At 40.8% G+C, this 26,202-nt stretch overlaps 1 protein-coding gene across 1 annotated transcript in view; it reads right to left on the bottom strand.

Moving 5' to 3' along the window:
- Window positions 1-26,202, bottom strand: part of GALNT9 (polypeptide N-acetylgalactosaminyltransferase 9) — a 129,626-nt gene that overhangs the window by 14,635 nt on the left and 88,789 nt on the right. Inside the window, exon 7 of the mRNA XM_063172929.1 lies at window positions 2,875-3,060. Within this exon, the coding sequence (XP_063028999.1) occupies window positions 2,875-3,060 (186 nt within the window). The remainder of the gene's footprint in view (window positions 1-2,874; window positions 3,061-26,202) is intronic.

The following is a 26,202-nucleotide window of genomic DNA, read 5'->3' as shown; positions in this document are numbered from 1 at the left end:
AAAGGGTTTGCTGTGCTCACTGCTGCTTGCTGATGCACGTTCTGTCAGGAGCCCTCAGTGCAGCATCCATTCAAATGAATGTTAATTTACGTGGTACTTGAGGCTGCGTGGAGGGAGAGCAATCCTCTGAGGCACTCAGTGCAATAAATCATCCAATGTAAGATTCCTTTATCACTAAAATTGTCGAGGAATAAATCATAAGTGGGGATGTACCAAGTGTTTGGTTAACTGGAATAAAGCTGCGCTGACCTGCTGCTGAAGGTTATGGGAACATGATCTTGCAGGTGTGCCCAAAACCATCTGCTGATCTAGAAAAACATTATGCACACATTCTTAATAACCTGTGAGCTGTGAAAAAGATGGTGGGAATAAGAGTTAATGTGGAGGAGCTGAGAATATAAGTTATAGAAGAGTAATTTGGGTCAGTTTTGTGGTATGGGAAAATGCATGTGTTTTACCTGCCTCTTTTCTGCCCTATTTAAAATGAGGCAATACAGTGCCATTTTTTGGCAGTGCTGTTTCTACAGAGCACAAGAGCAGCAAATGGAGCAGTTATGAAAACAAATTGAGCTGTGCTCACCCTCTGTGCCAGCTGCAGCCACCATGGGCAGGTTACAGTGTGATGGCACAAGAATGAGGTGTCCACAGGATTTACTGTGTGGATATATTCTTTTTAACCAGCTAGCAAGGTTTCTAATTCCCCTGCAGAAGATTTTTGTGATGGCTTATGCCAAAAGTACAGTTCTTCTGTCATCTGTATTGAATAATGTCATGAACACCAACTTTTCTCAGCTTCCTTTTCCTGAGAGCTAATAGGCTGATTTTTATGATGTTCATTTTATCAATCAATCAATTTATTTTATGAAAAGGAAATTTTAATGTTCAATACTTCTGCTGATTTTATGTCTTTTATTGTAGATGTGCCTGGGTTTTTTTAAAAGCTCTGCTGTGCAGCTCAGTGCAGAAAACTGCATCAATAAGTAATCTCAGAGAGATTAAAGGAAATCATGTTTTGGCGTAAATGCTTATTTAAATATCATCTTTTCTCAGAATTCATTTGCACATGTCATCAAGCAAGCAAATTCACAGTTAGTTTTTCATCTCCTAATTGAAAACTGACCATTTTAGCAAGCATATTTTATGTGTTCAGACAGGGCCAAAATGCTCATATATTTTTAATGGACACTGCACTGCCTTCCTCCTACTGTCACAGAAATCTTGTGTGGAAAAAGTGATGTAGTATTGCCTTTTGTTAAGGCAAAATAATTCTCTGCAATTACCTCTTGTGCCAAAAGAAGTCACCAAAAACACATTGCACAGAGTGTCCATATTGAACAGCAGTGAGTGAATTTAGAGCTGTGAAAGTATCTGGCATATTCACACATGAAATGGACAAAGAGGAAACATTGCTCCTTTAAAATGTGTATTTTTAAAACTATAAGGGGAAAGAAAATGGGGTTTCATGTATTAACTAGGTACCAAAGTATGAGTAGGTGTTTAGGACAGACTAAATCTAATGAAGTCTTAGACAAGACTCCCATGACTTTGATGAACTCCAGGTCATATCTGAATATTCCCAGAGACCTCTGGGGTTGCATTTTTTCCTGTTCTGATGGGAACATTCCTGTTTCTATTTCCTTCAGCTCTGGCCAAACCCCTGCTGTGAGGGTTAACTAAACCATCCTTACCTACACATCAGTGTATGTTACCCCTCAGCTGCTCTCCCTGTGCCCCTTCACATGAATAATTTGGATGCAGACACAGCCAAGGCACACACCAACAGCCAGCTTCCACCTGGCTGGGATATAACATAAAACTCTTTTCTTCAAGAATTGTGCTCAGTGCAGATGTAGCACGTGATATACTTACAGAGCTAAGTGATATATGGAACCTACAGTTTATCTAATATTTATATTACATGGATTCCTTGAGGCCCCCACACGCCATCTACAATTCATATGCACAGTGAGAAGCAGAACGTGCCCACATTGCACCTCAGCCTGTGGACAATAAAACTATTTAATGTGTGATTCTTTTATTGCATACTTCGTTTTTTATGCTGGTTAGGTCTACTGAGTCTCACAATGAATGATGATATTTATTTATGGACATTTCTGTTGTCCCCACTGTTGTAGCATATGAACACCTCAGAGTTTAACGGTGCCCCAAATTAACGACTTCTGGGGGAGCACATAAACCTGAGACATTTTGCTCTGGTTAAATTATAAATCTGTGTCACTGCATACAACAGTCAGCACTGAGTGCACAACTAAACTTAGATGAGGCAGCAAGTTCTCCTGGCAGAACTCTCCATACTGAGCATTCACTTTTCAAAGCTCTTTCCCTGAGCTTTGCCCACTTTGTGCAGCTGTAGTAACACCCTTCACCTGTCACTGTGATATTTCCTGAAAAATCCCTTCACCAGAATTTTTCTCCTGAGAAGATGAGAAGCCTCAGCTTCCCTATGTTTTACTCCTCTGGAATGTGAGATTGTTTATCCAAACATGTGAATTGTTTTTAATTAATCACCAATCACAGCCAGCTGTGTTGGGACTCTGGTCAGTCACGAGTTTTTATGATCATTCTTGTCTAGCCTTCTGATGTCTCCTTTCTCTTTCTTTAGTATAGTTATAGCATATAATTTCTTTTAATATAATGTATATTATTAATGTATATTATATTTTCTTATTAATATAATGTAATATAATATAATATGATATTATATGATATGATAATAAATCAGCCTTCAGAGAACCTGGAGTCAATTCTCGTCTTGCACCTCATCCTGGGGACCCACAACACTTCAACATTCACTCCATTACAACAGCTCTGTCTTTCTGCCCGTGCTCAGGCCACAGTGTGGGCTGTACTCACTGCCATGGGGATGTTCCAGGCCATGTAGACGTGGGATTTGAAGTCGTCCATCCAGACCTCGGCGGCGCGCAGGGCGTTGCGCTTTGCATAGTAGTCGATGTCGTTGTTGTAGGGCTTCTTGGTGCGCTCGATGTGCGCCACGCGGGAGCAGGGCAGCACCTCCATGCTGCCCCCGCACTGCCACACCTGGGGGAGGCACAGAAACCATCTGTCAGAACCCAGGACTTGCCTCCGGCTGCCCTGGATGGCTCGACACACTGGCAGGGGGCTCAGAGACCTTGGTACGGAGTCAAAGACACCTGTGCCTTCCATCTTAGTCCATGGAAAAAGTGACCGACTTTGTGTGAAGATTTACAAGAAAGGGTTTGAGTAGCATGTTAGTGAATTTATCACAGGGTGAAAAAGTAGAATTCTGGGGATTTAGAATGAGGGTTCAAGAGGCCTGATGGAGGAATCTGGGCGTGTCCTGTCTTTCTTCTCCTTCCTCTTGTTCTCCATCTTCTGCTGTGATGGTGACACCTCTGGATTGGTTTAAAGTAGAGACAGACTGTCTAACATAGGTGATAGGTATTGGAAAATTATTGTAAATAAAGTACATGTAGTTCTTAGTATAAAAAGATAACACCACCCTGAGGGCGGTCAGTGTGTCTCAACCCGACCTGCTTGACAGACCTCAATGGGTCCAAAAAAGAAGGTATTAGATAAAAGAAAATAAACAACCTTGAAAACCAGAGCCAAGGAATCCCGGCTTCTTCTTCAAGCAAAGGGCTGGGAAAAAAGACTTTAATACCTCAGGAGCCATTTCAGCAACATGAAACCCAAGAAACAGCCATGTGGCTTCTCTTTCCCCTCCAGAGGCAACACAGGAGCTTCTGTGCTGTGTGTAGGGTGCTTGCCAGTCAGCTCAAAAGGATCATCAAATCCTCCCCTTGCTGCACAGGGCAGGTGGGTCTGAGGGGATGCAGATGGCTGCATTAGGTACACAAGTTTAGAATTCATAAAGAGACAAGTCCTTCACCACAGTATCACTGTTCTTGGGACCATCAGGCAGAGAATAAAATACGAGGTGGTAACCTCTGTCATGGGTGCTATTTTAATTTAGCATTACTGAAACTTCTACAAAAATCAGCTGTGTCATCTGGCTGTGTTTGACACATGAATGGGGTATGGAAAGGGCTCTCGGGTCACCCCAGAGCCTTGTCTTCTCCAGACTAAACATCTCCAGCTCTCTCATACTGTCTCCACAGGAGAGGTGCTCCAGGGCTCTCATCATCTTATCTCTGTGGCCCTGAGCTGATGAAGAGGGCTAAAAGGGGCTGAGTGGAGACTGTGTCACCCAGCCTGCCCAGACACCACGGAACCCACACTGTGCAATTTTCTCCCTGCTGATTGTTTACTGTCTGAACTCCACGGCAGGGGACAATGAGGACTTGTCTCTTTGCATCAGCAAGATCTGGAGTGATGCACAGTGTGGGAGGCTTATGGATCCAGCTCCCTCAGGTCTGCACCTAGTAGAAAAGTCTGAAAATGAAAGATATTAAAATATAAGCAGTAATCCAGTACTTTCCAAGGTTGCCTTTTACTGAGAATAAAAACACATTTCCATTAAAATGCATACCAGAGCTATACTGGGGCATTCTCCACCTAACCTGCCTTTTCAAGGACAAAGATAAAGTGCTTGGGAAGTGGCAAATAAAATCTCTGCTCTGGCTTTTCTTTTTTTAATACTTTGTTAGGTAATATTTACTTGCTGCTTTCCAAAGAGTTCCATAGTAAATCACTGGCTACTGAAATTTACATTTGATAAATGGAATACACTGAAAAACACACTGCTCATAAATTTGGACTGACGTGTGCTGAGGGTTTCCAGTGCAAAGAGAAAGTGCTAAAAAAAAAAAAAGAAAAAGAATTAATTGATTTTCACAATCAGAAGGAGAAATGAGCAGTACACTTTAGTATACTGCTATTTGCCCAACCCAACCTGGAAGTCAGCTGTTTAATGCACAGCACATTTTTCTTTCTATTGATATGCTTAATGACCTTGTAACTCTTATTTATGTATTTTGGTACCAAGGGCAAGTACATTATCTGAGTGACAGATTTATTTCCTTTGAATGCCAGCGCTCGCACAAACCTGAAAACGAAAAGCTACTAAACTACAACATTAAAGAAAACAGTTTAGCTCATCTGTAAATTCAACACAAACAGTTATTTATCAGTGATAAATTCTCCACAGATGAAATCCACAGGGAGCACAGACACCTGGCTTTGAAGGAAGCACAATAAAAAAGGCAGCAGCAGCCTCAGGCCAGGTAACTCTCACTCCGTCTGATCCTGGTGCTCAGCCCTCAGTAGGAGTCTGCCTGTGGTGTGACTGCCCCATCCATAATCCCCGGGACTGCTTTTCCCTGACAGTCACTTCTTCCCTTTCCCCTCAGCCTGATTTTGCTCTTTAAAGATCCAACATCTGCTGAAGAGGAGGAAAGAAGAAAGGAAACAGCCAGAAAATACTCAAGGAAATTCTTCTTCCTTAGAAGATGCTGAAATTTATCCCAAATGTCTTGGTTTTCTTTCTGGGAATATGCAACTTTTAACACCAGCAGGGGATGTTTCCCTGGATAAGAATGGTATTTCCAATCCCAAAGAAAGAGAAGTGGGTGTAGAGCACAGGGGCAGGAGTCAGATATCTGTGTATCTCCAGGTGAACATCATCATGCCACCATTTCTCCACATCCCAGACAAATGTCACAGCTCCTCAGCTGTGGGAATTTCTTTCCAGGCCAGACAAGGTCTCCTGTTTCACTTTGAGGATCAGGTGCTGTTCAGGGGAGCACAGACATGACTCAGTATCCTCACATCCTTTCAGCACATGGCTAAGTACAGGGTGAAGATCTTGTCTCCTTCCTTTCCAGCCCAATAATAACTTAAACTTACACTAAATAGGAGAGTTTCTGTAGTAGAATCAAACATGTACATCCAAAACTGGGCAAGATCCCAGCAGCTGAGAGCCATCATGTGAGATTTGGATGAATACTCGGGACTTGTGCTTGAAGGAGGAGGATGAGATGTTCAGCTCACCTTCTCCTCTCTGCACACAGAGTTGAAAGGCAGAAAATCATTCCCTGTCTGCTTCTAACAAAAGGTGAAAGAATGAGAAAACTTTTGCTGTATGAGAGAGGTGAGTCAGCAGCTGATCCTGAACTGTTGATTCCCATCCTCTTTTCTTTCTCAAAACTGCACTTAATGACCCATTTTAACAGTAGCAGACAACACATTTCCTTCCACATCAAACTATGAAATTATGCCAGGAAATAATTACATGCCTCTGTAAAACATTTATCAAGCAGGGTCCTTAAAGAACCTTACTGGGGGAAGCAAACTGTTTCTAACTGTGAACATAAAACGATGCCCAAGGCCCTCCAAAGAGACACATTCCAGGCAATCAGAGAAAACTGCCTTCTGTGTTCTGTGTCTGTGCCTCATCTTCTGGGATAACAACACATTTCCAGCCCAAGTTGTTCCTCTCATATGGAGCTGCCAACAGTAAATGTGTGCCTCAAGGTTTATTTACTGCACTGGTGGAAGGGTTACAGTCCTTGAGCTGCTGCCCACAAGGCTGCACATCGCTGAAAACCCCACTCTGCCTTCTTTTCCCCCACGCAGAGGCAAATCCCTGAGAGCAATTTTGGGGTTTTTTGGCTTCACAGCATGTACTCATCAAACCTCTACAGTGGGGCAACATCCCAGGCTCCACGGAAGGCCAGGAGCAGCAGCAAAGCAAGATGTGTTCTCCATGACTGGTGCAGCTGAGCAGCCCAGGGACTCAGCTTTGCCTCTGTGAGCATCTCACTGTGCAACATTTTAAGACATGATCAAGTAATTCCAAGAGACGCTCAATTTATTTGCTAATTGTAGCTAATTTCTAATTTCAGCACTGCTCTTTAGGCTGCTATAAACAAAATTGATGGCAATTTAAATGTTACCATAGCCGTGTTACCTTAGCATTTTTACTGCTAATTATCTCAATCAACTTTTCCATAAACAGACATATTAAGTATTGAGAAGAACAAGTACCCCCATCAGGAGTAAATTACAAACTGAGTGATTATGTTTATGGCTTGCACTATAATGATTTACTGACACCAATTATCAGCTATTCCTGTACACCTGAGGTGTGGCTGTCCTACAGGAAAATGTTTATTTATGCAGCAGCCAGCTGGACATCACATTTTATGCATCAGAGAAAATCTGAGATGAGGCCATGTCTTGTCTACCATGGCCTCAATTGTGCATCAGCAAAGCTCTCTGAAAGCAGGCTGGGGACATTATTTAGAAAGGCTAATAAGGTGCCAAGCTTTAATTCTTGCCAAATGAGAAGAAATTTTCCAAGGAAATGCATTTTCCCACAAGTACTTTCTGCTGAAGATTGAAATCATCTTTATCAGGATTTAAAAAATTTAAAGTTTAAAAGAGTTAAACAAGTGTGGCCACCACTAAGTAGGAAGTAGAGCTGGGCTAATCAATTCCTAAATCTTGGCAATATACATAGAGAGAACATTGCTGATGTGTTCTCCTGCCCTGCAGGTGAGACCTGCTTCCAACAGCATCATGTCCTGCAGAGCGAATGTCAGAGCTCAGAAATACCCTGGGATTGAATATTTGCCATTTTTAGCATTTTAAATATTATTCCTGGGATTTAATATTTGCCATTGGCAAGAGAGAAGCTGCAGCTCCCAAGAGGCTCTTGCTAATTAAAGGGAGGGCTCTTCCCTCTCTGTGGACTTGGTGCTCTGTAAATTGAATATCACATTATTGTGTACACTGGAGTGACTGCACAGGACTATTTAATTTGGTACAGATGATCTCACCATAAGCAAAATCAATAGGTAAAAATAAAAATGGCATCAATTTGAAGAAAAAGCGGGTCAGACAGTTTTGACTTTGAAAACCTACACTGGAAGTAAAGATTGTGGGCCTTAAGAACATTGTACCTTGCTGTGAATTTTGGAGCTTAAACACCCTGGTGCTCAGTCAGAGAGAAGAGGGAGCTCTGAACTTATCCTCCAAACCTTAAGGGATGTGCCTACTCTTCTAGTGGCCACAATAGAACCCAAAAATTAATAGGAATATTGCACACTTAATGTTCTTGCATCTCTGATATTGACAATTTATGTAGCTCACTGAAAACTGATCTTTCACAGTAATTTATAGCCTGACATTTTCTTGTTTTCTAATGGAATCTTATGGATATTCTCTCCTGCATGTATTCCCAGAGCTGCCTAGAGAGTCATATTTAATCAGCTGTGCTAGATAAAGTGCTCTCTCTCTGTTTTTCACTTCACATAGGAAGCTGTTAGAGACTGGGGAGCTGTCATAATCAAACACATCATATGGAAAAATTAATCACATGCTCCCGTTTTGTTCATCAACTGCATTTTTATCACCATCTTTAAAGGCAGCCATAATTATGTTTAAAAAAGTCCCAACTGTCACTTCTCAAAATAGCCTGTGCTAGTTAATGTGTACTTCGAGAGCAAAAATCCTTCCACAGTGGGACAAACCAGCTCACATCACAAAGACTTTCAGCTGCCAAAAAGAAATTGAACAAAGGAAGAAATCACATCTCAAGATCCACAGATCTTTGTTTTGTCAGAAGTTTCAGGATAAACTTCTGACCTGTGCTTTCAAATGACAGGACCCACAAGGGTCCTTGGTTGACTGATCCTGACATTGACCCGGTGACAATCCCTCCTTTTTGCTCTCAACTCCTGCTCAAAGCAGTTTGCAGATAATCTGCTCACAGCAGATGGAGAGGGAGTGTGACAAAAGCTCAAATATGAAAGCTAATTCTGTTATTAGGAGTTTTCTTACCCTGCATGTGTCAGTACCCATCCTTTACTCCTGCCCTGGAAGGCTGGAAACACAGAGCAGTGTTTTTGCACTAATGATTTTTGGAGGGTTGCATTTCACCTGGGGCTCTCCTCATGGTTTTTTCCTGGCTCAAACAGCAAAAACTTAATTAGAAGAGAGAAGAAGAGATATGAAGGATAGAGAAGTGCAGCCATATAAGTCTTTAGGATATGTGTGGCTCTAGTATTACTGCTTCATGATTATTATTTTTATCAATATTTCAGTTGTCCCAATGAGGAATACTTGGAAGCTTGCTGCTTTTCCCACAACTATTACAATAGAGCTCAAGGGTGTGCTGCAAGATTCTCCTGCAGAGTAATTTAAAGTGAATTTCATGGCAGACTCAGAATGATACCTTTTCTTTATAGAAAAGTTAAAGAGTTTTTTCAGATACTTGATTAGCCTTTAAAATTTGTTAGAATTTTCTGGACTTTGACCTCTTAGGTTTGATCCCTCAGGGTTTTATGGTATTTACAGATGATTTGCTTTCAGAAAAAAAAAAAGGCAGTGGAGCAATAACATTCTTGCAATGAGACACTCAACACATGCATGTTTTATATTTGTCTGGTGGCTTTTCAGTAGCAAATTTAGAGGCTGTCCTTCACATGTTTCTTAGAGGTTACACAGAACCTCAAGCCAGTTAAGATCTTAGATGTGACAACAGAGAGAAGATAAAACCCTTCTGTTAACCCTCTCACAGAGGCAAACAGATAAGCAAGAAGAAATTGAAACATGTTCTAGAGAAACTCACACTCAGCAACTGCTATCTTGCTGTAAAGATAAACTTTGCGTGTAAAGAACCAGGGCTGATAAATTAATAGACTGGCTGTCGTGTGAGGGAGGAGATAGGATTTAAAATGATATTAAAAATGTCCCATATGCTTTAAGCACTAATCCCATCTCCATAAACCCATATTTTGCACAACTTTTACAGAGGGTAGTGCACATTTGAAAAGAGCATGTGTGGGGAAGAAGCAAATCTCTCTTCTAAATGGAAAATTCCAGAGTCTCTGAAATGCCTTGTTGATGGGGGATGGAAATTGAAAACTCATTCAAAGCAAGAAGAGCAGCCTGACCCTGTGCCACACTGGGCTTTACACACAGACTCCAAATGGCAAAGAATAAAATACCCCAAGCTCCAAAAGGTGGTGGTGGGTCAGGAATCCTTGTTTCCTGCTGGGGAAGTTCAGTCAGTGCAGAGATGCTGGACAAACTCTCCCTGCTCTGTTCTCCCTGACATCCCTGCTCAGGGTCTGGCAGGCAAGCAAGCACTGAGGAATGGGAGAAGGGAGAAAGGACAGCCAAAGAGCAAGGTTTTCATTTGAAAAGGCTTGTTTTTCTTTGCAAATTAATGAATGTTGGCACCTCAAAATGCTCCAGGAGATGTTAACAGCTCCTACCACGTAAATGACAGGCGTAGGAAAAAGAATGCTTTGAGGCAAACCCCCAAACTTCATAGACTACAGATAATAACTCCATTTTCTCTGAATTCTCCTCAAGTCTAAAAGAGGCTGCAGATTTCTTCTGGTCTAGTACCATCCATATATGTTGTGTTTTGCAAGCGCAAATCATTTTTCCTCTATAAAGTAAATGAAATTTGGTATCTCTAATGCAGTTTGCTAATTGTCCCAGGCAGATGCTTCTCATAATGTATTCCTTCAGAATGCATTTGATGAGAATAATTTTCTGCTTTCTTACAAATTTACTCAACTTTTTTTCCCAAATCAATAGAATCACTGTCAGTCATTTCTGTAAATATGCCAGCACAGATCCTGTTTGTACTATAACTGTTAAAATTCAACAAATTTGCCTTGGAAAAATAAAATCTATATGGGACATATGAAACAACAATAAAGACCAGCCTGTTATTCTTGTTCCTCACATCTCCTTCATGAGATTGCTTTAGGTTTTTTCTCCTCACTTATCCCAAAAGACCATAGAGAAAATCCCCCTCTAAGTTCAAACCCCAGCAAGGGATAAAGTCTTATGTACACTAAGCTTACACGAGAAAATCTGCAGCTGAGCTCCTGCAACATTTAAGTTCTTAGGAAAATACCCCTTTTTGCCAGACAGTGCTTTATTAACCTGCACCAAAGCACCAGGCAATGCTGGCTGCTCCGCTCAGCAGCTGGAACACAGGATCAGGACACACTCAATGCCACAGAAAATGCCCAAAATTAGGTAAACTGAGCATGGCAGCAGTCTCCAAACCACATTTAATCTCTGGCAGATGCCAGGGGAAGGTCAGCAAGAATACCTTAGGTCAGAGTAGGGATGCTTGCTTGACACAGAGGTGTTCACATGGCCGCAGAAATCTCTTGAAGAGCACAAAATTAACCCTGCGACAGCATCTCCCTTCAATTGTCACCTAAGCTAAGCCAGAGGGAAAATGGAAAATAAAAGTTGCTAAACTTTTTCTTTTTTTCCACCAAAGTGAGTTCTCAACGTTCTTGTCCCAGTAATTCACACTTCCAGCCTTTTGCTAATGAAATAATACTTACTCTGTGCTCAGCCTTCAGTAAGGAGGCTGAAAAATGATAAAATGCTTCCTGACATTTTAGCTGAGACCGCAGGGAGGAAGAATAAAGAGTGGGATTTATTGATGCTTCAATTAGAATAAAGTCATTCTTGAATGAGAAAATATTGAAACAGACTGACTAATGAAGTGATCACAAAGGGTCTTTTCAAAGGACCCTAAGTGGAGTCATCCTCATTTGTTTTCTCTTTCCACAGCAGACCCTTAAATGATCTTTGCATATTGTCTACACTAAATCCTGCAGGGTTGCTATTTCTTTTTAAAGAAAAAAGCTTTTAGGCTGCAAGGGATTCATTCAGTGAGAGCTATTATGCTTATTGTGGCTTTGCTGCAGAGCCAAGGGATTTGCTATATGCTCATTAGATCCTGCTTTGTTCCAAAACAATCTTTTACGATGCAAATTTCAGCATGCTGATCTACTTAAAATAACATTTTTCAAAAAAAAAAAAAAAAGGGGGAACAAAAAAGAAAAAAGAAAAAAAAAAGGCTATTAAAGTAAAAGCTTCTTCCAAGGCAGGAACACTACAAATTCAGATTAATTACTAATATTTTAGCCCATGAAAACATCTGATGTCTCAGCTGAAATTCAGCTTTGTACATGGTTACAAGAAGTCTCAAGAACTTGGTGTTAGGGGCACACAGCAGTGCCATGGGTGGTCACACAGAGCTCAGAGGCCCCACTACGAGGCCATCACAGATGAACATTTGTCACCTGGCTGCTTGGTGGCTGAAGCCCAAAAGGTTTGATTTGTTCAAACTTTGGCACCTGAGGCATGCACCAGCAGAGATGCTCACTCACAAGGTGAGAGCTGGGAGTTCTCCTGCTCCATTGTCATCTTCAGGGCAGTGCTGACATCAAAAATAAGGAAACAAAGTGAGGCAAAAATGGGAAAAAATGGCAGAAAAATGGCAGGACCCACTGTCCTCAGGCCGGATGTGTGGCACTCAGGGAGCTGTGGCTGTTTCCACCTCTTTAAACTCACCTGAGGATGAAGGGGCACTCCTGTTTTTCAAAGCATTAATTCCACCTTGTTCCTCCTCTGTGACCTTCCTGCAGGAGCAGTTGTAGGAACACAGCCATGAATATTATCATCCAGGAGATCTACCTGATAGCTCATCCTTAATAGTGCCATAAATCTTGCTAGGTCTTGGTGCTGTGGGTGCACAGCAGAGATAATCCTGCTGTAAGGAATTGTGTGAACTCATCCCTCACCTGCACAGAGCCCAGCCAGGCTGGTGACACCACATTAAAGCATTCTGTGCCCTGAACAGCAGAACTCAAACTGGAATTTACTCTGAAAAGTGATGTCCAGAGGAAAATTAGTAAATATCTGAGGTGAGCAATAAGAAAAATCTCAGTAAGTATGGAAGTACTGACAAATCATTACAGTAATTCCAGCCCTTCCCACACTCCCATTCTGAATTAGATCAGCAAACTAAACATGCAATTTATACTTAAAAAACTCACAAATCATCACCTGCTCATAATGGACAAGTTCAGCTAGAGCACCTGCTTACTGAAACAACACACAATTACTGAATTCAGCTGTGTCCTGTTTTACACACCAAGTGCCAAATCCTTAATAAACATCAGATGCAGATGTGTGTGAGCATGGCTTTCACTGGGAATGCTTATTTACTTGGGATGACAAACCCATGATTAATATTCTCCTCCCAGAGCAATGGGAAAGTGCCAGAGGAGGGGCAATGCCCACAAAGGACTGGAATAGGGGATTTAAAACTTGTCTGAAACTTGAAAAATGCCTCTGCCTACACTGCACTCTCACCCAGGCCCTAGCAGCCTTGGCAGCTACCTGAGCTGCAAAAAGAACGTGAGAAAATGCAAAAACCCCCTCTGGTGAGTCTGTTACAACATGCTTTGACTTTACTTTCCCGACTATCAGACAGCAGATGTCTGGAGTGGTTTTCGGATACCTCAGAGAAAACTCAAAATGGCACAGAAAAGGAACTTTTAGAGAAGAAAGTGCCATTATATCCTAGTGATTCACTCTGCTTAAATGCTTTATTGCTGCTATTAATGGACAGATATTAACATTAATCATAGGCTGTGAAATGAGTGACAAATGAAGCTATTTTGTACATCACCTAAAGAGCTGCTAAGGGGATGCAATTTGGGTAAAACACAAAGGAAAAAGGCTGTTTGTGATTTTGATGGACAGCTCCCTAAAGAATCTCCAAATTCCAGGACTGCAAAGTAGGCTGTCAGGTTTGTAGATTTGTTGCCTCTCCAGGGAAATTTGAAGTGAGGTGTATCACCAGCCACAGCCTTTTACTGGTTCTTATAACTTCATTTCTTCAAGATCAGTTACTCCATTTGCAAAGATTTAGATTAGGGTTTGCTTTAGCTGACAAATTGTTTTGTTTGGTGGATTCGCTTTGTGATTGTGTGTTGTATAACGAAACCAACAGAAGTTTATCAATGGTGACATAAAAAAGACTTTGCTAGGCGTGTTTTTATTCTTAAAGGTACCTAGGCCACATTCCATCCAGCATAAGGATGTGAAAGTACACACACACATTTGGCTGTATTTTTCCCAAGAGTTAGAAGTGTCCTCACAATTGAACTCTGTAAATATTAGCTTCAGCTTATTGGGAAGATAGTGTCCCATATTATAAAAGTGCTGAGCAAATAAGGATGTTCTTTGTTTGTAAGAGATTTCTAGAAGTTAAATATATAGAGATACAGATATGGTTTCAAAGTGAACCAAAATGGTGCTTGACATTTCAAGGTGTTTGACAACTCAAGGTATGGAATGAAAGTTCATTTCAGATCCAGCAAAATATTTTGTTTCAACAATATCTGAAAATAACCTTTTTGAGGATGTAATAGAATGGCTTCTCCTTTCTCAACGCATGCACTTCCTTGCCAAATCTATATCCTTTCTCAGATAAATTATTTGGCAAATTAATGTCCCATTATAGACAAAAAAATCATTAGTTCATTACAAAGAAGGCATTAACATTTACCTTTTGCCTTTTCACAGCTTCCCTAATTAAGTCATTTATCACAATTCTTCACTTGTATCAGCACAAAACTTACCCTAAAAGCATGTCAGATGTGACCAGAAAAATCCTGCATTAGAATAAATTCAGAGCTTACATGGTGACCCACAGCACTTTATGTTCCCAGTCAGTGCCTGTACTTTTACATCAGAATACGCACTTCAGCTTGGCTAAAATAAATGACTAAAAAACCCCTCCTCTGTTACTCCAGTAATTTTTTGTTTCTGTAGAATGGCAGTAATCTTTAAATGCTACTTTTCTTCATTAAAGCCTGAATTTCCAAGAACTGAAAGAGAGAGTGCCACAGGGTTAAGTAATTCTTTCATCACACGCCTGATGTGTTTTATCCCTGCTGGGTCACAAGTCCTCTTCATTTACTGAGCTCCAGGTTCCATCCAGCTATTTATTTGTGGAGCCTTTGTTGTAAACATTCTAAGCTGCCAAAGAAATTACCAAGAGTCTTTCTTATTCAACCTAAATACAATTCTGTCAGGAAAAAAAAAAAAAAAAAGGTTTTCCGGTAAAATGGGATGGATGATAAAAAAAAAACCAAACCAACAGAACAATTACATGGGCTGCATTGCTTTGCCTATCATCTGCAAGAAAATCTGAAACAAATATAGCTTTACATCATTTTTTATGAAGGTACTTTTCTGGACTTGCAGTTCATTTAATTTTGCCCTGGAGCACGTTTGCTGTGAGTAACATGGAATACAAGCCACTTGTCTGTCCTCTTGTCTCTAAATAATCTCTTTTCATCTTCTCAGAGTCAGGCTGTCACAAGCAGCTAATACCTCTACAGAGATAAAATAAGACAAAAGCAATAACCACAGTCAGGGCCCCTGGGGATTTCTTCACTAGCTCTAACTACAGTGTCCACTCTATCAAAATCCTGCCTTGTTGCCCTGTGTCAATGTTTACATGCTCTGCTGCTTCTACCACTTGTGTTTTCAGAGGGATTCCAGCCTTATCAACTGCTCTGTCAGCTGATGGCAACAACTCTTTCCTTGCCCATCTCCCCTGCCTCTGTCACCTGCTGCCAACCAGCTCAGCAACAGCTCCTGCTCTGACTGAACTGTGCTGAGCAAAAATGCCATTTTTACATGAAGGATGCTGTTTAAAGGAGTAATTCAAGTACCCTGAGGCACAGGACACAAAGCCCTTTCTGCTGCTTTCTTTGTGTGCTGTGTCCCATTGCTCAGACTAAATTGGAGATTGGGTGGTTTATTTTGGCTGGGCCAAGTAAAGACCTGATCCCAGATGTGTTTGTGCCAGTCCTGGGTCATTCCCCCTGCCTTCCATATTCCCCCATCCCTGCTGCTTGAGCTGGCTGTGCAAATGCTCCAGAAATTGGGGAAATTATAATTCAAGATGATACAGTCTAGTTTAAACACATAATAATCATTAATATATTATATATATATATATATATATATATATATATTTTTTTTTTTTAAACACATAATATATTAATAGCTAATATAAAAAATATAATATATAAAATACAATATATAATATATATAACATATATAATATACAATATATAATATACAATATACAATATACAATATACAATATACAATATATAATATATAATATAGTATACACTATATATTACATATTACATATTATATATTATATATCATCTATTATATATTACATATTATATATCATCTATTATATATTACATATTACATATTGTATATTATAATATATTGCACCATTTTGACATTTTTGGGAAGGCTAAGCAAGCAGCTGAGGTTTAGGCAAATGGTAATCTCTGTTTCAGAATGAAGATGAAGAGGAGATAATATTTCTGGTAGCTTGGCTGGAAAAAAAATAAAATACCCAACTGTAATTTATGTTGGCATGGACCTGTTAAAGGGTAAATTTCAGGTTTTTAAAAGAGGATTACTGTGGCTGTTAATGTGGCAGCAGTTATGGAAGCCTATCCAGATGCATTTTGAATTTATCCAGGAACATTTTGTCTTCTGAAAGATGGACACAGACAGAAATAAATATTTCCTTCCATCTGCCATAAAAAAAAATACAAAAAGAGAATGTCTTATTCAAAGTAAAATCTGAACCTACAGCAGAGCTAGAAAAATGAGCTCAGGTTTCCCAATTTTTGAAAATCTTTAGCCAAAAAATTATCCTAACACAGCCAGCTGTGGTGAGTCTCTGGAACAGGCAGAGAGCTGTTACTCATTAGCAGAACTCTGCAGGATTTCTGGCTGGAACACATCAGTTCTGCTCAGTATTTCAAAATGAGTGTTCAGCCCGGTCTTTCTCACCTTCCTTATTTGGAAGAGAAATCCCCCTTGGTGCTCTGACCGGAGCTGGGCAGCCCCAGGTGAGCCAGGCCAGGGCCCCAGGGAATTCTCAGCATTTCCAGAAATTTCCAGAGTCCCCAGAGCTGCTCCTGGAGCGCCCAAAGGAGCAGCCAGGCAGCACCAGAAACCTCTGCAGCTACACCTGAACCATGTCTGCACTTGCAAAGTGCTCAAACTTGCTTAAACTTGCTCAAACAGACAAGAAAAAGTCCTTGTCTTCCTCTGACAAATTAAGTGTATTTACTAGTGTTCCTCCTAAACAGCAGAAGTGTGTTTTATAACCTCAAAAATGAGCAATAGAGTGAGATGTAAAAAGCCCAATCTATTTTCTGAGAGAAGGCCAAGAGACAGTTTAATAAGCAGCTGCATGGAAAGAAATTCCTGCTTGTAGCTCTTTAATGTAGCAGAAGAAGACATAATGAAATCTAATAATTGGTAGATCATGCTAGAGAAATTCTGACTTCAGAATAAATTGGAGCTTTTTAAACAACAAAGATAATTATAAATTGAACAGCTTGCTGACCCACTGTGGCAAATTCTCTACTGCTATGAGGATTTTTGCAGTCAGAGTAGGCATCTTCTAAAACTTACCAAAAACCTCAGACAGAAATGGGGGCTCTCTGAAAGCTGCTGGGTCAGGAACTTGGCCCTTCATTAGCCAGTTTAATTAAAGAAGCCTGATGGAAGTTGGGGAATTTTACCTTGTACATCAAATTCACAGAGTATCAGGAAAGAAGAAAATATCACAGCTCAAAAGGAGGGCCATCAACTGGCAAACTTTTATAAACATTGGAAAAGCAATGATACAAAACTTTTCTGTAATAAACATTAATCAGGCAAGCTTCCTAGACTGGGCTAAACTCAGCCTAATGATCCTTTGATTGTAGAATTAGAATTTCTTCAAACAATATTTCTTTCCTCAAATTTCTCACACTAGAATTACTGTAGTTACAGGGCAAGAGATACAGGTAGAGATTAACAAGCTGAAAAATAATGAATGCACAGTGCATCAATTTCTGGTAATCCAAGACACAAAAGAACAACCTCTTCCTCTGCTTGTCACGTCTAAAAACGTGCAGCAAGCCAAAAGTTATCAAGCAGAACACACTTACTGCACCTGTGAGTGGTACAGTCATGGTTTTATATTAATAAACATGTTTTTTATTAATAAACTCAAGAGTAGGCAGCAAATAACAGCTATAACTAAACAGGAGAAACCATGGCCAGGGCTGGGCTTGCTGTGTGACAGCAGCTCACAGAAAAATGTCCTGTAAATGTCTCTCTCCGGTAGAAAGTGGAAACTTTATTTTGAAGCTGACCTTTGGGACAGGTGTTATATGATGCTAGGTTAAAAGTGAAGTAAAAAAGCGAGCAGCAGAGCTATTGGTGTGCTGAGAGGCTCCCAAACCTACCCGGTGTGAGCAGCAAAGGCACCTCCAGCTGTCAGGGTGGCTGCTCAGGACTCCAGGGACCCTGAGGTGTCCCTGCAGGGCAAACCCAAGGCAGGTGGCAGGAGATGTAAAAAGCCCAATCTATTTTCTGAGGGAAGGCCAAGAGACAGTTTAATAAGCAGCTGCATGGGAAGAAATTCCTGCTTGTAGCTCTTTCATGTAGCAGAAGACGACATAATGAAATCTGTATCCCCGTGTGGATTATCTCAACCTGGACCTTACTTCCAAAATGCTCTCCACTTTTAACCCTTAGATTGCACCTTGCCTGCCTACATAATGAAAACATGCAAAGAGAAACTTTTTCTATGCTTTGAGATCATTAGGAAGTGATGCTTGGCTGCTGCAGCATGGCCTCACTGAGGGCAGGAAAGCAATTTGCAATTGCCTGTAGTTCCAGATCCAGCCAAGCACTTGACTGCTTGCCTAACTGCACAGCTCTGTGTTATTCCATTGACTAGAACAGGACCACTCACACAGTTAAAATTAAATGCCTGGTTAAGTGCCTTGTAGGTTTTTGGCTTGTTAACAATTCACAGCCAATACCTCAACCTGCTTAGGCTGTCTCTCCTTCTCACTGCAGTGCTCCTCTAGAGTTTAAAAGCTCCTTTTAACTCCAAATTGAACGAGTAAATGTGCTCCTGAAAACACCCCGGAGAAGATCTACTGAAGAACCTGCTATCTTTCCAACTTATGTAATTTTTTATAACAGGTCTGTACATCACACTTATCTCATTAGCAGTCATCTCCTCAGGCAGCACATACAGTGTGGGTGGGTTTTCCTTTTTTTGATTTACCTAGGAAGTCTTGCTGTCTCTAATTCTCCATGAATCTCATGAATTGCCACTGAAATCTTTATAGCTACAGTAGCCTGGGATGTAATGTTCTAAACCAATTTTATACCCAATAAAACAATTTAATACCTAATAAACTTTATGAAGAAAGCAGCACATTTCTAAGTAGCGCCTCTTGCTAATGAAATCAAGCCAAAGATGCTCGAGGGAGAAAAGCTCCATATCTGTGGGTAGCAGCCACAGACATGGATTTGTGATGACACTCAGGACATCAGAGAGCCCCCAAACCCACTGGTACAATCTGATTGCCCAGCCAGATTTGGCAAAGCTGTACCAAGAGTTTATCAGTGAAGAATTACTAATTGTTGTCACAACAGGCACAACCCCCTGAAGTGTTCAGGTATGGAGGGAGAGTCAAAATGCACCAAATCTAGTGAGGGGGCAAGGAGAGCTCCTGCTTCTGTCCCACTGCCAGATTTTACTTTGGCTGAACTTCCCAAAGGCACAGACTTGGCTCCCCAGAACAGCAAGGCTGGGAAAGGCACAGAAAGTCTCTCACCCTCCTGGTTCAGCTAAAGAAAGTGCCTGAAAACCATCACAGATGGAAAAAAAAATGAGAGTTAATCTTGCAAGAACTTTCTGGAGCACTCACACATTGACTAGCAAAATTCTGGGAAGAGATGATTTTTGGGTTTCATTTAAACAGAGAATAGCACACACAACCTCAGGATGAAATTGGCATTCTTGAAAACAGAACTTCACTTGGGAGAACAGTCTCATCATCTTGCTCCACAGAGCAGCATGTAACAGATCTAATCAAATAATTGTAATATGCTTCAGCTGGAAAGAAGGGTAAGGAAGAAAAACTGTATGTAAGGGAAAAGAGGATGGGTCACAATAGCAGCAATGACTTATGAGGGTTATTTCTCACATCTGAAAGCCCAATAACTCACAAGTACCCCGGCCATAAGTGAATTATATGAGCCTTTTGTGCAAGTAAAATTTTCCATTATGTACCCAGTCTGATACACTGCAACAATTTGTCTCTTTTCACAAAATCATAAGGAATATTTCCCTGAGAACATCAAAAGCCACAGAGGGTAAAAAGCATTCTTGCCTGAGAAAATGCCCATACCTCGATCATCAACACTGCTCTACATTGAAAGCTGCCTCATCTTTTGGATGCTCTCTAGGAGGTGTGCCCCACAATACATCACTGACATACAGTCTGTATCCTCTGTTTCCTTCTCTTTTTTCCTCTGGCACTGAGACTAAACTGCACTTTCAGTTTGGCTGCTGTCAATTTGCATTGACTCACTGACTGTGGTGGAGTTCTCTGAATCTATACCAGCCTGAAGGCAGGAGCTGGCCAATAAAACAGCTTTTGTAATCCTCCCCTGTCACCTGATTTGTTACCACAACAGGACCTGGGAATGCTCCATGAGTGCAGCATATTAAAAAAAAAGCCAACAGATAACAAAACTACTGACTTATTTCTGCAATTTCCCTCTTGGTACTTTGGATGCTGTGCTCAGTATGTAGTGGGGGGCTTCATGTTTCTAAACTTACCTTAAAAAAATGAGCTCTAAAATGAAATTTCTACACTATTTTTTTATCTTATGGAGAAGCATTGTAGAGGGTGATCCTGTGCTTTCAGGAAAATAGTACAGATAATAGACCTGAACTTCATTTCTCAGTTTCTCAGCTGACACTTCCAGGGTTTGAAGAAAAAGTCCTCGATGTCATAATGACTGTAGAGAAGTAGGAACCTCTGAGTGACCTCATCCTGGACAGAAAACTGCTCCAATTCTAACCTCTGACTGCTTCAAAGGCTAATTCAAAACAGCAGCCCCTGTTATCTAAACCAAGCTGGAAAATGCCAGCCCTGATTCCTCACTCCAGCTCAGGATACTGCAACCTGAAGAAACCAATTTGTGGCCCTGAGATACTCAGTCTTGGCTAAATATCTGAAATCTGTGCTTTATACTGTGGTAACAAAATTTGCATATTCCCTCCTGTCCATATTCTGCTCCATCATCCATTTCTTCATTTGGAAAAGAAAAATGAAGAAACAGATGGGTGCACAGACTTCAACACATGCACAGTTTTAAAAATTTTCCCTGGCCTGAGTGGGAAGTTAAAACTGTGCTCAAAAACCTCTATTATCCAGGACTGGAATGAAATCTGCCCTGGGTGCTCTTGCATCTCTGTGAGATGGATCTGTGTAATCATCTTCCACTTAATCAAAACACAACGCAGCAGAGCTGTGATTACACAATTTCAGATGACAAGTAACAGTCCTCATCATTTGTTTTGATGAATTCTGAGTTCACTATGTAGATAACATGGTTAATTTGTTATTCAGATGTGGCATTTAATCATTGAAGGACATCCTGTGTCTGACCAGGAAAAAAATCCCCAAACAACTCAACAACCAAAGTAACAATAATCAAGAAGTGTTTGATAAATGTGATATGTTTTGAACAATTTTGTTTAAAGTGTTGAGCTTAGCAAAAGCAGGCTAAGATAGCAAAAAATGTACTAATCAATGAATGGAACACCCCCCCTCTAATCCTGCCTTGTTTCACTTCTCTGATATTTCACATCTGCAAGTTGCTACACAGGAGTTGGGTTTTTTTCCCTTAAATTACAGTCGTTTTGTATTCTGAGCAAATTCACTTGCTCAGCAAGAGAAATGACATTAAACTGCTGACAAAATGTACAAAGCGGAGCTGGTTTCAGATATTCATGCTTTAGACTGTGTCAAAAGCACTGCAAACATTAATATCAAACCATGACTACTTCTAATAGAAGCTATGAAAGAAGCCAAAATAAAGTGTGTTTTCTAAAGCAAGAAGCTGAAAAAAAAAAAAGTGCCTCAGCATGATAAAGAGACAGTGGAAAATTCAGGTACTGATTTCATGGGTATTAACTATGCATAATATACCTGTGTGAGAAGGTAGCATAACCTTGTGGGTAGGGCATTTTTGTAAGCCTGAGAAGAGGAGCTGCCTCTGTCAAAAGCAGAGGTTTGGAACCAGACACCCCACACTCCAGTGTTCTCCATGTAAAGGGCAGATAATAAAATTGCCTTCTGTGGAAAACACCGGAGAACCAGAAGCTTAAAAAATACACAGCAATTAAAAGGCCCTGGCGTGATTTTTTTTGTTTTGTTTTTAAAAAAACAACATCTGAGTTTTAAAATTATGATTTGCTCACACATATTTAGGCAGGGCCTTCTGTGTTGACTTAGAGTGAGGGTCTTCCAGCTATCCCTGGTTATTGGTTTGCACATGGCAGATCTGGGGCTCCTCAAAGTCAACAAATGCATCTCTTTTTAGCCACCTGCAGTCGTTTCCCATTTTAGCAGCAGCAAGAAGATGCTGACCCCCTTTGTGCTACTCCCTGCTTCAGCACACTGTGCAGCACCTCCCTCCTTCTGCTGGCTGGATCATCACCAGTGGAAGAGCACACACCATTAAATACAATTGTCCCCTAACTGAAGTGTCATCTGTGAAATGGTCACTACTCCCAGCAATTTGAACAAGACACATATTGGGGCAAATCAGTATTTTATGTCTGCAGTGGATGATATCTACACCAAAAATGAAGTAAATTGTTCTTCTTTAAGTCTTTGATCTTTAAGGGCAGCAATTTAAACCATTTATACGCAGTGAACATTTCAGTGAACATTTCATCATTTTCAGCCATTTTTAGCCACAGAATGGGCCCTGTCTGTACCAAGGTTAGCATCAGGGTGACTGCTCCCTTCACTGTTTCCCTAAGCAAAATTAAAAGTGGCATCAGGTACTGGGAGAGCAAAACTTGGCTCTCAAGTAGGTCCAGAAGAGGGAATTCAGTGAAGCTTGAAGGAGAAATGATTCAGTCTCCAGCTCCCCTTGCCTTTTTACAGCCCTGAGAGGAACCAAAGCATTTACACCCCAGCTGCCTGGTGGGTAACCTTAGCACCTGGGGTAGGTTTGAGCACTCACAGTTTGCTCCAAGGTGTATTAGCCTGGCCCATCTGTTGGTGTGGAAAATGTACCTGCAAACACAGAAGTGCTTGGCTGTGCCATTAGTGAGGTGATTAGTGGCACTGGCAGGCAACTCTTGTGCTCAGAAGGAAACAAAATACATTTTCATCAGCTGAAATACAGAAACTGAACCCATAAACATAAAGCATCTGCTTTGTGAAAGTGAAAGAAAAGAGGAGAAAAACAGAGAGCAACATCATGGCTTTAAAATGATAAAAGCCCATCTAAGAACCACACACTGCATTTGCTCAAAAGTCTGCAGCATCATTTGTCAGTTATGAAATTTTAAAGTGAGGATCTGAAGATGGAGCAGGTACATGACACCACTCTATTTTTGCCCTCTGAAAGCCTTACAGTGCTTTTAGCACAGGAGAAGGTGGAGGTGCTGATCCCATTTGTGGCAGACACCTTGTGGGCACTGGCAGCAGCATTGGGAACCTGCTGGGTGCAATTAGCAGGCTCTAATATCTCACAGGAGTGAAATATTTCTCTAATATTTCACAGGAGTGACAGCACTGGACATCAGAGCTCGTGTCAGGGCTTGCTGCTGAGGAGGGACCAGCTCCAACCTCTCTCACAGGGACACCAGCACTTCCTATCAAGGTGCCTCATTCTCCCAAAACCACCAGGGAACTGATGCTTCCACCAGCTGCTCTTCAAAACTCAGCTAAAAATGCAAGGGATTCAGGAAAACAAGACCTGATATTTCTGTTTGGACTCTTTAAAAGCAGCCCAAGGCTGTAAAATTTTGCAGGAAGCATCACTCTCATTTTCTCCAGCTGAATGATACAAAACAAATTTCACCCCTGCTGTAAAATGATGTTTAGTGATGTTACAACCATGCTGTTAAGGGACCAAAAAAAAAAAAAACAAACCCCTGAAAAAAGGTCTCTGTGCTCAAAAACTTCCTACTTTTTCTATGCACGTATGTCAAGTAATAAAACATATTCTTCTTATTGAATACATCACTCCCTGTCTGCTTTACCATGACTTTCCTTCTTCCACAGCAGAACTTTGGAAATCCAGTCTTGGACCCACAGATCTTTGTACCTGGCACTCAGAAACAAAGATCCCACCAAAGACTCTCTCTTTTCATCCAGCCACACATCCTGGCATTACAGGGTGATACCACAATGCAAACAGAGACACAAACACCGTGAGAGGGATCCAGACTCTTGGCTCAGCCAGGTGCACAATAAAGACACCACATAAGAATTTAAACAAAAAATTGTGGCTGAAAATTCTATGAGCAACCCAACTTTCTTATTGTTCTGATATGACCTGAAGGGTGCTTCCAAAGAGAAGAGTGGCAAACTCTCTCTTCACAAGGAATGGCTGTAACAATGTATTTTGCTGCGTGAAAAAAAAAAAAAATTAAATGTTTTAAAGAAAATAGAGCAGTAAAAAGGTTTTTGGAGAAAACTGCCACAAACTGACAAGAGTTTTGCCTGACTGAATTCAAAATACAGCCCTGCTCAGCCCCATCTACTGAAAGACAAGGCTACAAAAAAATCCAGCTTTTGTGAAATTCTTCAGAAGACAAATCTGATTGACTTGTCAGCAGTTCCTTACTGTTCTGCAGTTCCAATAGCATATGATATGAGAATCAAATATTAATAACTTTGTTTCTCTGTAATGCTTCTGTAACATAAGGAGGTGTCTGTCATGGACCTGTTGCTCAAAATGATTGTGATTTTTCATCTTAGATGAGCTCTGAAAGCCAGCACCACAAAGAGGGAAGCTGCTTTTGCAACTCCTTCAAGTCATTCAGCAGAAACAAAGCAAAGGCAGCATTTGGTGATTTGAAGAGCACAATCTCTAATATTTCTGCTTTTCAGAAGGTGCATTGGTTCACACCATCACTCCTGGCAGTGCAGCATCACACGAGGGCATCATTGCACTGTAAACACACTGAGAGGAAACCAGCTCCTACCTCAAACATCACTGTCCTCTCAGACAAAGGGAGAAAATGGATGAAACAAAGGCAGGAACTTCCCTAAAAGCTCAGTTTTTATCCAAGGAAAGAGCAATGGAGAGGCTGCACCTATTTAATAACACTTCCCAATCATTTTTCCTCCCTCCCTCCCAGTCAGCATCCCCTTCCTCACTGTTATTCATTTTCAGTGGAGGACCACGATGGTTTGAGCAGCTCCCTGCTGCTTCCTCACACATTTCTTTGTGATGTCTTTGTGAAAATCAATGCTACAACACTTTTCACATGTAACTGTTTGGTTTGAGGCGCTCATTTTTGCAGGCTAACACAGACAGGACAACTCCCAGCTCCCTGCATTCATCTCCTGCAGCAAAACCCTTCAGCAAGTGCTTCACTTTAACCAGGCACTGAGCTCCTGCTGACATCAAGGGGACTTGCACAAGTGCTGCCCTGATGGCAAAGCAGTAAAAGTTTGGGTCTGCTCAAATCTCTGGCTGGTGCACCTCCCAAAGCTTATCCAAGCCATCTAATGAAAAATCAACATAAACACAAACCACACTGTGTTTTCCTACCCAGAAAATCAGGTTAGAAATGTTAAGATAAACAATTTTTTATATTGATGTTTTTATATGTGAATCCTGCTATTACTACATGTGAATCATCAAGCAGGCAAACAGGCTATGGGTGTTCTGACACATCATTTAAATTTTGGGAGCATGTTTCCCTGTCAGTCATTAAAATGACATGGTGGTTACACATATTTCGATACAAAATATTAAAATCACATAATCACAAGTATAATTTTAGGATATATATATATATATATACACACACACTCTTGGCATCCTTCCACAAAATGTTTTTCCTTGAGGAAAAATGCCCCACTGCTAAGTTCCAGATCATTCCAATTGAACAAACACCTCAGCAAAAGTAACACCACAAGTATGAAATTAGGCTTGAGGTGTTCTACAGTGCTGTAAGCTCCCTGCAGAGAGGATCTGACAGAACTGCACTCAAAGTGTTATCAGAGAAATTTTCAAGTGAAAATTCACTGGGATTTGGACATCCAGGTCATCAAATATCCTCTGGAAAATTTCACCCTTTTGTTGATTATTTCTCAAATCAGATGCACACCTAGCTTTATAAAGAAAGAGAAATGTAACAGCACAAGTGCTTGGGAAGGGGGAGAGGAAAGAAAACGCACTAATCTGCCTGCCAAAATAATATTTAATATTAAAATCACTTTATTGCTTCCACTCCACTTGATTTTTTGGGCTAGCAATCAAGTCAGAAGGATTTATATTATCAGAGGACCC

Source organism: Melospiza melodia, chromosome 20, assembly GCF_035770615.1.
Source record: "Melospiza melodia melodia isolate bMelMel2 chromosome 20, bMelMel2.pri, whole genome shotgun sequence".
Lineage (NCBI taxonomy): Eukaryota > Metazoa > Chordata > Aves > Passeriformes > Passerellidae > Melospiza > Melospiza melodia.
Note: the sequence above shows the minus strand (reverse complement) of the source record. Positions and strands in the feature narration are given on the sequence as shown.